Source organism: Actinia tenebrosa, unplaced genomic scaffold (genome assembly GCF_029948245.1).
Source record: "Actinia tenebrosa isolate PJP-AT-01 unplaced genomic scaffold, QUT_ActTen_1.0 PGA_scaffold12__29_contigs__length_12842862, whole genome shotgun sequence".
Taxonomy (NCBI): domain Eukaryota; kingdom Metazoa; phylum Cnidaria; class Anthozoa; order Actiniaria; family Actiniidae; genus Actinia; species Actinia tenebrosa.
In genome coordinates this window covers 1,351,342-1,365,318 of record NW_028292572.1, presented here as the reverse complement: position 1 = coordinate 1,365,318, position 13,977 = coordinate 1,351,342, and the positions used below count along the sequence as shown (strand labels likewise).

The window sequence follows — 13,977 nt, the reverse complement described above, 5'->3', positions numbered from 1 at the left end:
TTCCTGTGTGTCTAAACAACCTTGTTTCTATGGTGACGTTCGATTGCTCATTCGAAGTCAACATGGCGGATGCGGAGCGTCCTGTTTCAGCTCCCGTCCATCTCGATCGCAAGCTCAGCAGCGAGCCACTTCCTAAATCACAGGATAGTTCATTGTATTCACTGAATGATCCAGAACAAGACGAGATTAATGATGATGAACTAGAAGAGATTCTGATACAGAGAGCTAAAGATGGAGCAGACCGACTTGCGAAATTTCAACTTGGACAGTTTTACTTCGAAAGAAAAATATTTGATAAAGCAATGGTTACATTCGAGAGAATTAAAGGCACTGACTTCCAAGCAAAGTATCAACTAGGAGTCATGTATTACGATGGACTTGGAGGCAAGCCAAATCCAGTAAGCATATTTATAGAACTTCATATTTTGTTTGTTGTAAGGGTAGCAGGAATTGGACTTTAAAGTCGGGAATGTTTGAACGAAAAACAAGTTATACATTTGATTTTTAGTTGTGTCATGACATAAGCATGAATCACCAATTCTTCTTTCCACAAATGATAGGCCACTTATTAGTACATCTTATCCCCCCCTCCCCCCCCCCCCCCCCCCCCCCCCTCAAAAAGAAAAATCCCTCCACCCCTTTCCTTTCTAAAAAACTTCCTCATTTTCAAAAGTCTTCTGTAAGCTGTCTCTTTAAAAGGTATTTTCATGCCAGATGCATAATTCTGAACCTTTTTTGGCACTGCTAATAGGAAAAAGGTGTGCAATACATGAAAGACATAGCTGAGTCAAAGAATCCAGATGCATCACATCTCGTACATCAGGCACAGTACAATGTAGCCAGAGCCTATTATGAAGGTTTTGGAGTAAAGCAGTCCGACAAGGAAGCTGAAAGATGGTTGTTACGGGCTGCAGATGATGGTGATTCAAAGGGTAGTATGAAGGCACAAATGGTACTGGGCTTGTTTTATTCAAGGCCAGGAGAAGATTCTTTTGACCTCAATAAGGTATATGTAGACACAATTACTCTGTTTTTGTTTCAGTAGATATAAAACCTTATTGTCTCAGCCTGTGTGTTGTTATAGCCTACATTACGCATGTGTTCTTATATTCTAAGTGATCTCGGGAGTTCATTCATTGTGTTACATTCTACCCATGGCCAAGCAAGGGTATCAAATGCCCTCTTCCCTCTCATTAAAAAATATCAATTGCTCAAAACATTCCTTAGACTAGCAGTGTAGATATTTTTAAACATTTATCAGTATATCAGTATTTCAAGATCATGGTCACACAAAAAAAGGAAGAATTCTTGAGTGTCAACAAATGACATCCAGATACATCTAGAGAACACTTGCACTCATTTTTGAAATGGGATTGTTTTGACATTACTATAGGCTTACTTCTGGCATCAAGAGGCCACTGGAAATGGAAGTATCGAGTCTCAAGGTAAGTTTTGAAAACTTATATTAAACTACTGGTAGACATTTTAAAGTCAAATTCTGGTTTTAAACCTCTTATCACAGCCAAGGATTGAAAACAAATCATAAACATTTTTAAAGCAAAATTTTTAAAGCAATTTATTAATGCAGGTGCATTAGGGGTTATGTTTGAGTATGGTATTGGAGTTGAGCAGGATATCCAATCAGCGTTCGAATGCTTAAAAGGTGCAGCCATTAGAGGAAATGTTTATGCCCAAGGTAACCTGGCCGTGCATTATTATAGAAGAAAACTGTTCAACAAGGCCGCAGATGTGGCAAAAAGGTTAGTATTTTTGGATCCCATTAAACCTTTATTAATTTATCATGTTAATTCTTTTGATTATATGACAGTGTTGCAGAGCTTGAGGATATTCAAGGAATAGCTGCAGAAACAGACTGTTTACCAAACTATGTTGCAAAGGGCATTGCCTTAGGTTGTTTCATATATGCACGCTGCCTTCACCATGGGCATGGTGTCGTACAAGATGTCAAGGGGTCCCAGAAGTGGTATTCAAGAGTGAGTATTAACTTGAGGCCAGACATAATTATCATCACCACCATCATCATTATTATATTTATTCATCTTAATCATTATTGTTTATGGATTTAGTCATAAGAATGACAATTTCTTTCTGTTTTCTTCATAAAGGCGGCTACGTTTGACATGGACATTGCTGCTCGTTTGCAAGACTATATGACATATGGCTACATATAAATCGTGTGAAAATGTTTAACATGGCAACATCCACCAAAATCTGTACAAATGTAACTATTTTTTATAAACGAATGTAAAAATAACTTGTAAAACGAATTTATAAAAGTGTGCAATAAATTAATATAAACGGGCTTCCTGTGGTTTGGATTTTTGGCGGGGAAAATGACGCGTGTGCGCGTGCTTTTGAAATTTTTGCACACATTATTGTTCTTGTTTGCTTTGCTTTTATTTGCTTCAAGTTTTTGGTATTTATCTCTTTTAATATGCCAAGAACGTTGAGTTTTCTCTCAGTTTTTCTTTGCGTTAGAGCTTTATTTGTTTGCTTAGCTGTTTTGTCAACTTTTCAATGCTCTTTTTCTTCCTTTCTGCCGTACGATTTTGGACACGAAGATGTCGAGAGTGTTGTCTACACTTCGAATTCAGAAGACAACGGAACTGATTCATTTGGACAACTTTACTTTCAAGGCTCTTCAATGGTGATTATCTATCAAGTAAGGTATAGATACAACGACACAAAATACAATAGGAACTCTTTGGTTAGGCGTTATGCTTCTCAAGGCATTAAACCAAACATTAGATTTTGGAATCTTACGTGGAATACCTCGTTTGAGCTGAAAGAACTCGTTGAAGAAGACACTGTTTACTGGAGGCGAAACATTTCAAAACTTCAGATATCTCAAGATACAAACTATATTTCAGGGTCCTGGAAGTACCTTGTAGAGCTAGGAAAGGGATTGAACTTGTTTGAGAAATCAGGAAGTCTGATTCTCAAAGATGAAGAACCGCTATTGAATCTGGAGTTTGGAGATGAAATAACGAACCCTATTTTATTTCAATCTAAACCTAACGGTTTGATAATAAAGAGCTCTCCTTGCTCTTCTGGTGTTGCTGCCATTGTTCCTGTCATAAATACAACCGAAGACGAGTATTCAGGTAAAAAGTTATCATAAAAACCTGGATTAATTTGTTGTTCTGTGTACCTTATTTTTGTGAATTTCATAACACGCACCTTTTATCAAATATTTCCACAGCTTAACTCACAAAAGCTTTATTTGTATGTTTTAATGTAGAATTGATGAATTAAGATGTTATAACGGTTGAATGGTTGATTATGGGTAATAGTTGGTTCCTAATTTATAGCAAAACGTGTGTGCGTTTTTTGGAAGGGAGGAAGGGGGGGGGGGGGGCTTTTCCTCATTACGGTCGTGCATGGGACATCTCGGGGAAAATCGCTGGATATGGTCGTACATAATACTGATCAAGCCAGATGGCCAACTGACCTGTGCTTTAATCCTAAATAGGATGTTATTTCGGAGTAACATACAACTACTTCAACCCGTCGTCTGTATCGTGGCATAATTTGCTTCACCAGTCCTCCGCTATACCAAATGAGTATTCCATCTGTAAACAGAGCTCTTTTTCCAAGTGCGCCAACCTTTCCATAATAGACTTCACTCTGCTAAAGAACCACTTACTGTTTCTCACGACAAATGGCATATTACTTTCAAAGAACTTCACTAAAGCTTTAAGAAATGGACCTGGGACTAAGGTATTTTGACTTTTAATTTTATTATTAATCAATTCAATCGACGAATAAAGGAAACGACAAAACGGTTGAAGGGGAGAAAAGAGAGGTGTGAGAGAAAAAGGCTGTCAAACTATCACGCCCTATACGTCTTTGAATAGAGGGTGCACTAACGCTCAACCACAACCCTATATCCGTCCCTGAACACTCTAACTAAGCTGTATTTTTTTGCCTTATTTTAGCTGAGTTTCACATCCGTACAATCAATACACCCTGATATTGACGAAGCAATAAGAATGGGCAGCGTTAACAGAAGAGAGGACATGAAGTTGTTTCACACACCGCATTGTCACAGATCTTATGTATCAGACCTTGAAGAGGTGTGCATAGTTTACCGTAACAACACTTCCAATTCCTCGCTCACTGTCTGTAGTTACGCACCCTTTGAAAGATGGAGGACACTCGTTCTCGAAAGTGCACCCGAAAAACATTATCTGCTGGATATGGTTCAGGATATAGATAGACAATCTACTGTAGCCTTGATAAATGACAAGTCTCAGGTAAAGTTTGTAAAGATAAATTGAAGAAAAGCCAATAGTTTAGGTGTCCATCATTGATATGTCAAGGCTAGCTGCCTATTGCCCCACCTAAAGAATTCAGAATTATAGTTGGTTACAGAGATGACCGTTCATGATTTATAGGTTGGGGGAGGGGGGGGGGGGGTGGAGTATGAATAAATAAAACGTTTGTGTACAGAATATATATGTACGTATGACGTTATGTGTGGAATATGTGAATATAGATATTATGCACATACATAAACAGTACGTATATATTCGTAACTTATTTGGATCTAAGTTGATGTGCAATTATGTACAAAACGCCAAATAAAATATGTCTGTCTGTCTGTCTGTGTATAGAGTATAAAATCGCTTTCAAACTCATGAACGGTCCCATATCCTTTCTTTCTTTGACCTCCTTTAAACTTATATTTCACTTCTTTAACCTCGATAGGAAGTCACCTTATTGCAAGTTTACAATGGAACGAAGCTTTCTTTTCCTGCTTTTATCTTCGACAAGGGCGAGACCGCTGAAAGCTTATATTTCCATGCATATACCAAGATTATCTATGCCTATGGATCTCAGGTAAGTTCATTTTGAATTGATTAAGTGTTTGAAATTCGTATGCATTAACCATATAATGAAAAAATGATACCATGTGTCCGATTGTAAATTATGTATAAGGTTTCGAGGTTTAAAGTTTTTTATTTTCCAAATAGCATTTTATACATTATATTTACATTTTTATGTCTATTTAATGCGTGGGAGGTACAGAAAAAAACCCAAAGGGTCATTATTCTACACTTTAAAATAATATATTTACAAAATTGTAAAAAATAATAATTAAAAGTAAGATGATAACGATTTCCGATTTAGAGATCAGTGTTTTTTAAAATATAAATTTCGTTACCAGAAGTACATCCTTATCAAGTACTCTTGTCTTTACGCGATCAAGACTGATCGGTTACTTTTACTAATCTAAGGTGTGGCAGTCATTAGACGGTGGGAATTCTTTCTATAAAGTCACTTCACTGCACGACCAAGACAGGGTGACATCATTTTCAATAGATCTCTTTGGTAACACTTTTTGCGTGACTACAAGACTTGGATCTATTCTTATTGGAAAAGCAGGTATACATAGAGCAATTGTAGTCGAACGATTAGGAAATGGCTCACTTAGTCACCCAGTATATACTCAAGTCTTAGGTCATGCAAATACTGTTGTAGCATTGAAACCACAAGTTGCTGGTGGGAACTTTTCACTATCCCCAACTGCTTTTGAAATCAAGCGTGATAATGAAAGTCAGCACACTTTACCTTTGTCACTGCTAGCAAGCTTCAGAGATGAAACCCAAGTAGAGTTCTATGTAAGCTCTGAGTGCGGCGACTGTTTTTCTTCTGGTCAAGTTATTTACTCGAAATATGGTGGGTCAGCCAGGATCGTTCGTGTGGAAAAAACATCCATTTTGATGTCAAATGTCTTCAAGCACAAGATAGTTGGGCTGGTTACAAAAGCGTTTGCAGAGCCACCAAGGAATAGAACTAATTCACTATTGCAAGTCAGATGGTCTGGCTGGAATGCATCATTGACATTACTTAGCAGGATGAATACTGATGACCGTTGGCAAGAAGACGACTTAGGGAAGACTGTGATATTACCAGAAGGGCAAAGTTTTATATTAAAACACTATGTCAATGAAACTACCTTCATAGGGTTAACATATATTCCTTGGATGCGGAATACACCTTGGGAGGATACCTTTGAAGGCTGGACGTTGCATGACTTCCGGGACCCCATATCAAGTAACATTAGTTGGTGGGTAAATGAAGACACTTGCAGGAGTGTCCTTCTCGAAAGAAGAAATTTGGATATGCGACTTTTCCATTTAGATTCAATGGACTCCTTGACATTTACTGCAACTTCCATAAGTAAGACCACGTCGAGGCAGCCCTTCGCAAGAGTCTTCATAAGTAATCCTCGATTATTTATATTAAAGTCGGTTGTTCATACTTCCTTTCTAAACACAAGTCTTACAGCCTTAATTTCTCAGAAGCCTTCAGCCAGAGGAACATCATCCTTAACTGTTCTACTTCAACATTCGTCTCTTTTTTGTAAGAGCACCTCGTTTACCATTTCCATCCACAGTGGATGTCCTCCTTCGAAGAAACTTCGTTACATCTACCCGTCAACCTTCTCTGATGCCTCCTTTCTGGACGCAAAGGCGATCGATTCTAAAGGTATCCAGAGAAATTTCAAGCTCCCATTCAACTATAGACCCCCATCGGCTCGTGGAAAGGCTATCCCATTGACCGGTAACATATACAACGTAGATCCCAAAAGACCCCATTACAAGGATGCATACTCAGTTACAAGAGAAACAGTCCAATATAAACAATGTCAAGGAGTAAATGAACGCACAGCTTGTGGATGTACCCTTGGAATGAGAAGATCTTCATCAGAAAGATACTCAGATTGTATCGATACGGTATATAGGATTCTGTTTACTGAAAAACTCATGCCCAAGTTTACTGTCTCAAGAGATGAGAGAGAAACTATCAAACTCGATTCACCCTACTACCTCAAGGAGTTGAATAATAGAATTGATTACGAAGCTTTGAATCCCAGTACGAAAACTTTTCCAGGAATACCTTACATAATTATGGAGGAAAAAATGAACAGCTCGGTGGAGTTTGTAGGGTCTGGCTTATACCATTTTAGAGCCCACGTTGTACAAGATAACTACACTTTTTGTGAGCTAACTGATGAGTTCTTGGTTTTTGTCGTTGACACGCCTTTACCTTACCCAGTTAAGGATATTGTCATGGCTTGTACTGTTATGGGATTCTCGTCCATGTTGTATTTGATTTATTTGGTATTCTTTCATGGAAAAAAGAAGATTAAATATGACTAAAGAATCTTTCAGAGCCTTGGGACGTGCTTGTTTCCCCGTGTTAAAGCAATTTGTTTTTACAAGCTTCGTATTTGATCTGAAAAAAGAACGCACTCTAAATGACAAACATGTTTTGGATATCTCTTTGTGATCTGAGACAAGAAGTTTCTTTAAACTTTAAAGTGCTTATAAGCCTTTGCACAATATTTTTAGAATTGATTCTTTAGATAGTGGATAGTTAATTGTGAAAATATTTCGTCATTTGAATGTCGGGTCTTTGAGATACGAAGGTTTATATTCCCAATATGTTAATGACTATGACGTAACATAAGGGATCATTTAATATACAGCACTGCACTCGTTCTGGAATACAGTATTTTAAAAGCATCCCCCTTTTACTCGTGACTCACGTAAAGGTTCTTACAAATTTGTTTTCAGAAAACGTCCAGCGTTCAATATTAAAAATTGCCCCAAAATAACTCAAATCCCTTATGTTACGTCATAGTCATTAACATATTGGAAATATAAACCTTCGTATCTCAAAGACCCGACGTTCAAATGACAAATTATTTTCACAATCAACTATTCGCTATTTAAAGAATCAATTCTGAAAATATTGTGTAAAGGCTTATAAGCACTTTAATCTCTGTGATCTAAGACAACAAGCTTCAACAAAACTAACAAACGGAAAGGTATTCTCGGAGCAAGAGGCAAATGAAAAACAAAATTCAGTCTGTAGCTTGCGTTTTCTCGTCCTATGGTCCAATTGTCGTTGTTAGCTTTCATTTTGGTTATACGATTACAACAAATTCAAAAAACGTCGTTGGGTATTCGTTGTCGGGTTGAAAAATAGAAGCTAAGACCGACGGGTGTTAAGATTGAAGTTCTGCATCTCTCGAACATATATTCAGGCTTACCGAGCGAAGCACTTTGTCACTTTACATGCAGGTTACCACCCTCCGAATGACCAGGGTGTAAAATACCCATAATACACATCGGTCTTAGCTTCGTGATTTAACCTTTTAATTCTCGCTTCGCTTGAATGAATAACTCGTCAGTAGACAAAAGAAGTTGTCTTAAGGCAAGTCCAAGAAACAGCAACCAATGAATAAAACAAAGCGAGAAAAAAAAAAAAAAAAAAAAAACAAAAACAAAAAAAAGCCTGAATGTAAATTAATCGAGCTAATAGTTTTATTTCTGCACGGAATAGCTTATTGTGCTCTCACTCTTTTTACATTAATATCTTATATCTTTTTTATCTTCGTAAATAAATGTGAAAGTTATTCCTTAAAAGAATTTATAAAAAATACGCACATGCACACATCCTGAACAGTTAAAAAGTTGTCCGGCTTATTGAGGCGTGGCAAATAAAGATTAACACCTTACCTCGCCCAAATCGTTCACTAGTTATTTGCATAATACAAAGGCGGATTTTAATCTTCGATTGTTATTAAAATAAATCTTGTTACTAATGATCACTTTAAAGAGGTCCCAAAAATTTACTTACTTACTTCAATGTGTTACTACTGCTACACTTTTTTAATGAATAACCCATAGCTTTCATAGGTCAATGTCAACAAAACAATTACATCGGCCCCGTTATAACAAGCTAAACAAAAGAATTCGTTATGGTAGAGATAATTAGAGCAATTTTTAATTCTTCGCTAAATTGACTATGAATCGCCGAGTGAGCTATTTGAACTGTTAGTTAATTTCTGTGAAGTGTGTAGGGTGTTATATTTAAAAATGGGCTTGAGAAATCCAAACGGCTTGTAACAAATAATACTATTATGATAAGAATTACTTCCATTCCTGGTAAACAAAACGTTCTGGTCAATTGTTGAATGGTTAATCTCTTAATCTTAAATGGTAATGATATTTTAAGACTACGACATTCGAGATCCGAGTCAGTCAGTGTAGTTTATTATCTGGTCGTCAACTGGGAAGAGAGGTCTGCCTGATAAGATAGTCATGATAAGAACCAAAGGAACCATTATTTCAGTGGTCAAAGAAGAGCTGTTTAACGTTGATGATGTCTTCTCTACTCCTTTCAAGAAAAACCAATCGATAAAACATCAAAACGCGCAGGATGCCCCTTTTCCTAGTGATACGGATGAGATACCTCAAACTGTTCCACGTATATTACGAAGAAGTATGAGCGCTCCCTCGGAACTCCCTGTCATTAAAGAACGATGCTCAATTACAAGTGAAAACGCCAAGTACAGGCAGCGAGCAGTGTTTTTGCGTAATACTCATGAAAAACAGAAAAGAAAAGATGAAAAACATCGAAGTGTTATGCAAGTTGGTCGTGGCCATGACGTAAAGCTGCAATCAAAACTTGATGTATTGGCTGCACCATCTGAAGCAGCAACTCGGAATTCCGAGACAAGACAGTCTCTAGCTGTTTGGAGACCAAAGTCAAGTGTATGTCGAACCAAAAGCGATTCGTCGCATCAATTAGTAACTCCAAGCTCATTTACTTCATCGAGACGCGAAGATTTGATCAGCGTTAGTATACTACCTGTTCAACAGAGTTCAGACAAATTGATTTCTGAGTCGGTCTTATCAAAAACAGCTTTAAAGAAGCACGACAATAATGTCTCCAAAACAGTTAAAAGCGATTACATCTTAGAATGGATGGATAATAATAATAAAAACAATAATGTGGAACACATTCTTCCACATCTTTAGCAATAAATATGTGGAGCAATTGGTTGCCATCGGCCTGGTCATCGGGGAGGGGTGGGGAGTGGTTTGTTCTTCGGTGAAAGTCACGGATTTAGGACAACACAACTAGGATTTAACTAGGATAAATATCTGTAATGTAAAGTAAGAGATGTAGAAGTAAATAAAAAAAAAAACAAAAAAAACTAGGATTCAACTTTCGATATACGTTGGTAGTGGTAGTAAGTATTTTGTTTTCTCCAAGATTATATTTATATAAAACCAAGAAAAGTACAAAAAACCTTTGAGTGGTTCACAGATACCATCTATGAGCGAGAATGGCAGTTTCCTTCGAAGCAATAGTTATGGACACGATGACGAGTTTTCGGACACTACTCAGAAATTCAGATAATGGCCGTGCCCAAAGGAACCTACTTATCCGTCTTACTGATAAGAAATATTACGTGCAAATACTTTTCATTCAGTATGAGGTTTCATCTCGGTAGAGTGTTATGTACAAATTCTTAATGTGAAGTAGGGTGGGGTGGGTCGTTTTACTGATGACCCCAATCCACCCATCGCTGCCATGATCCTGTTTTTCTAATTTACTGAATATCATAGCATTAAGTCGTAGTATCAGTTTATTTAATTGCTCGTAGTAATCGAGTGAAGGTTTTCGCCTGATCATGACTAATAGACTTATGCATAGATTTATATCTGCAGATGATCATATTGCAGCAATAATATAAAAAACCTTCATGGCTCCCTGGAGGAGCATTTTTCGATGAAGGGATTCCGTGTTTAAATAAACATAGTTACTATATAAAAGAGCAGATCCATTCAACTTATTTATTTTCACGAACACCGGAAAAGCTTGAAAAGATTTGTTTGTGATGAGCAAATTTATTCAGTTATGACGCACAAGAAGAAGGGCAGTTGTCCCAATAGTTGAGAAAACATCTGTGTCGAGTTGTCATTACATTGTGGAACGTTTTAGGGAACGAACTAGACACAATTTTGGAAATATGTCCCTAGAACAGTCCCACGATACATGCCAACTCCACTCGGTGTTTCCCTCAACCTCGGAGCGGCTAATAGGTTATTTTTTTATATTCAAAGGGGTTCCGTTCATGTATACCCCGATCATAAGTGTCGTTATACTACTCATTTTCCTGTATTTGATTTTGATGTTATCATCGTCAGTGATAGCCTTGATATTGAATGAAATAGTGAAATACTTTAATTACTTCACCATATCCGCTGCAAGTACTCCGTATCCTTATATATTCAATAACTTCTGATCAACATGCAGATTTCAGTAATCAAATTTTAACCTTTCTAGAACACGAAAAGCGCGACTTCTATCATCGGGACAGCATTTTGAACTGCAGAGGCTTACATAAGATTTTTTTATTGAGCTATGAATTTCAAGTTTGCGAAGAACGAGAGGAATAGGAGCAAAGATAAAAAATAATAATTCAAAGATAACAATACAGTGATAAAGTTAAGCAATATAGGCTCCACCCGCAACAAACCGAAATCTTTAACGCCCAATACTATTGAAGTACCAAGCGCGCATCACTTATGTACTAAGATATACCGCCGGTGTAGCAATACACCTCTGATTCATACCAAGACAAAACTTTGCCGCTCAAGCAGATCCGATTTGATTCTAGGCTCGCGCATTCGAAGTATCGCGCACTGAGATAAACCTGGATGCTGAACAATGATCTGGGACTGGGGAAAATGAAATTTACTTCCCTCGCTCACAAAAAGCCGAGAACATAGTCCAATCAGTTAATGTGAGCGTTTTCAATGAATACTTGATATACTGACTAATGCAACCAAGTGAAGAGTGGTAGCCACTTCATAAATACTTCTTAACTGCCATCATAAATTATGATCTCCAAAAGACACTGGCCAGGTTGAAAGCCTGCAAGGAGGTATTATATACACGTAACGAAAGACTCAAGTGGCTCTCGTAAACTCCTCTTCAAATAGTGGATTATCGGTTCCTATTTTGGGTGTATTTCATCACTACACGGTTTGGTTTTGTAGTACGTCAAGTGCTTCTCGCTTGGCTTGGTCTGTCAAGATATTGACTAATGTATTGGCGTAATTAGATTGTCGTTTGAGTGAGTATTTTATTTCTTCAATACAAGGCAAGTGGATAAAAGGGCGTCGTTACAGTTGATACAGCGGAAAGCATTTTACGGATTATAGCTAACCAACAAAACTGAGGAGGAGCCTGACAAAAAAGATAACTGACGCATCATATTCGGCATCTTCTCGACTTCCTTGATCTCGCCGCGTTTTTGAAATGTTTTCAATTTTTAACTGTCAACGGTGAATGGCAACCATGGCAACTCTTATCAGTACCACTTGTTACATCAGCCTTTTTTTAAAAGAATGCCCAAATTTAATCATGTAACTGTTAAGACGTTTTCTATTTTTTTACTATGTATTTTATTTAAACCTATAAGAATGTTCTTGTTTAACTCTTGATGAACAATAATGATTTCTAAAGTACACAGCAACTTTTTTTTCTTTCATGGACAATGTTTGTCATAGTGATTTCTCTGGGTCTGTGGGTTCGTGGCTTTATTGACAAGAGGAATATTTCCATTTTTGCTCAATCCATCGCTGCATGTAGTAAGGAATCTCGATCGTCGACTTACTTAGTCGATGCATTATCAGTAGCAGCTTCACTGCACTACACACTCAATCTTGTCTTTTACTCTATAACTACCCATCGTAACAATAAATGCGTTTCAATGAACCATCTCATCAATTTATATTCATCATTATTAATACTTTAATACTTATTTATTTGGTACCTAGAATTTTCGTCTTAGTATTTCACTTCTAAACGAGGTCCATTTTAGTTCATTATTAATCGTATGATTTGGAGCGCGCTCGAATTTTTCAGTCAAACACTGATCACCGTTAATTCAAATTTCTTGTAGATCCTCATTTTAACAACAGTCAGAGAATATCTCATTGTTTTATCAGTAGGAAACCCTAGTAGCTGATGATGTGATTGCAAACATAAAAAATAAAACCTGAGGCATGATTAACGTGCATAGCGTCATAGAGCAACTCTACATACTATCGATTACAATGCGTACGACTGGGTCTCTTTACTATAGTAAAGACTCGGTTCTTTTTATTTTTACCGCTTGTAAAAATTCAAGGTAAACGTGACTTTGCGACGGCTTAGCAACGATGTTTTCAAGTAAAAAATTCAACAACACAAAATTTGTCCTAAATGGATGTCCCTGTCGTAGCTTTGCTTAAGATGATTTATCATCAGTTATGAGAGTGAGTCCTATTGTTCATTCCTTAACTTAAAGGGCTCTGGATTGAAAGAGTCCTGGAACCGCCCATACCGTATCCAAGTTACTAGACTATCGCACAAGAGTGTCGTTTGCGCACCGCAAATATTCAAATGTTTACGTCGTCTTGGGATCCTAAACCATGTGCCAGGTAACCGTTACACGTCATTAGCATCCAGTAGATAGGACACCGGAGTAACAACATCTCGTCTCCCTATTAACGAGGGTCAAATTTTATTACGAAGGATGATGCAATAGCTAAAGCAATTTTAATTTTTCATTATTTAGGACACAAGAGTAACCGCATCTAGTCTGCCTCTTAACGAAGCTCAGAATTTATGATAGGAAAGATGATGCAATAGCTAAAGCAATCTTAAATTTTTATTATATAGGACACCGGAGTAACCGCCTCTAGTCTGCCTCTTAACGAAGCTCAGAATAAATGATAGGAAAGATGATGCAATAGCCATACCAAGTTTTCTTAGGGGAGGGCCATTCAGTTTTCTTAAGAAACATGCTGCTTCTGTGGATATTCCTCCGTATTCTCTCTCTAACTTGATCATCTGAGTAATAGGACCATTACTTTCCCTAGTTACCCGGCTATGATAATATTTAAAGTACATATCATTTTATCCAACCTTGCGGTACTTTAATTAGCAATTTTACTTTTGGCGAGTGCAAGAAAGTAATTAGGCAAGTTTCAACGCTGTAAATGCATAGAGATCTGCCCTTGTTTATTTTAGACAAATTATTTCGAATGACTAGTTTTATTGAAATCCTATCAGAGTACGTAAAGTTAAAAGTTTTCA

The 13,977-nt window shown here is 37.2% G+C and overlaps 2 protein-coding genes across 2 annotated transcripts; both read left to right on the top strand.

The window, feature by feature from the left end:
- The first annotated feature begins 62 nt into the window (after positions 1 to 62).
- LOC116291251 (LRP2-binding protein) lies at positions 63 to 2,323 on the top strand. Its single transcript, XM_031698395.2, has 6 exons — positions 63 to 398; positions 752 to 1,006; positions 1,394 to 1,445; positions 1,589 to 1,760; positions 1,829 to 1,994; positions 2,127 to 2,323. The coding sequence occupies exons 1-6, from the start codon at positions 63 to 65 to the stop codon at positions 2,190 to 2,192; spliced, it is 1,047 nt and encodes a 348-aa protein (XP_031554255.2). The 3' UTR covers positions 2,193 to 2,323.
- Positions 2,324 to 2,455: 132 nt separating this feature from the next.
- LOC116291305 (cation channel sperm-associated auxiliary subunit beta-like) lies at positions 2,456 to 7,293 on the top strand. The gene is made up of 5 exons (XM_031698471.1): positions 2,456 to 3,125; positions 3,494 to 3,741; positions 3,960 to 4,277; positions 4,732 to 4,863; positions 5,262 to 7,293. The coding sequence occupies exons 1-5, from the start codon at positions 2,456 to 2,458 to the stop codon at positions 7,188 to 7,190; spliced, it is 3,297 nt and encodes a 1,098-aa protein (XP_031554331.1). The 3' UTR covers positions 7,191 to 7,293.
- The last annotated feature ends 6,684 nt before the right edge of the window (positions 7,294 to 13,977 follow it).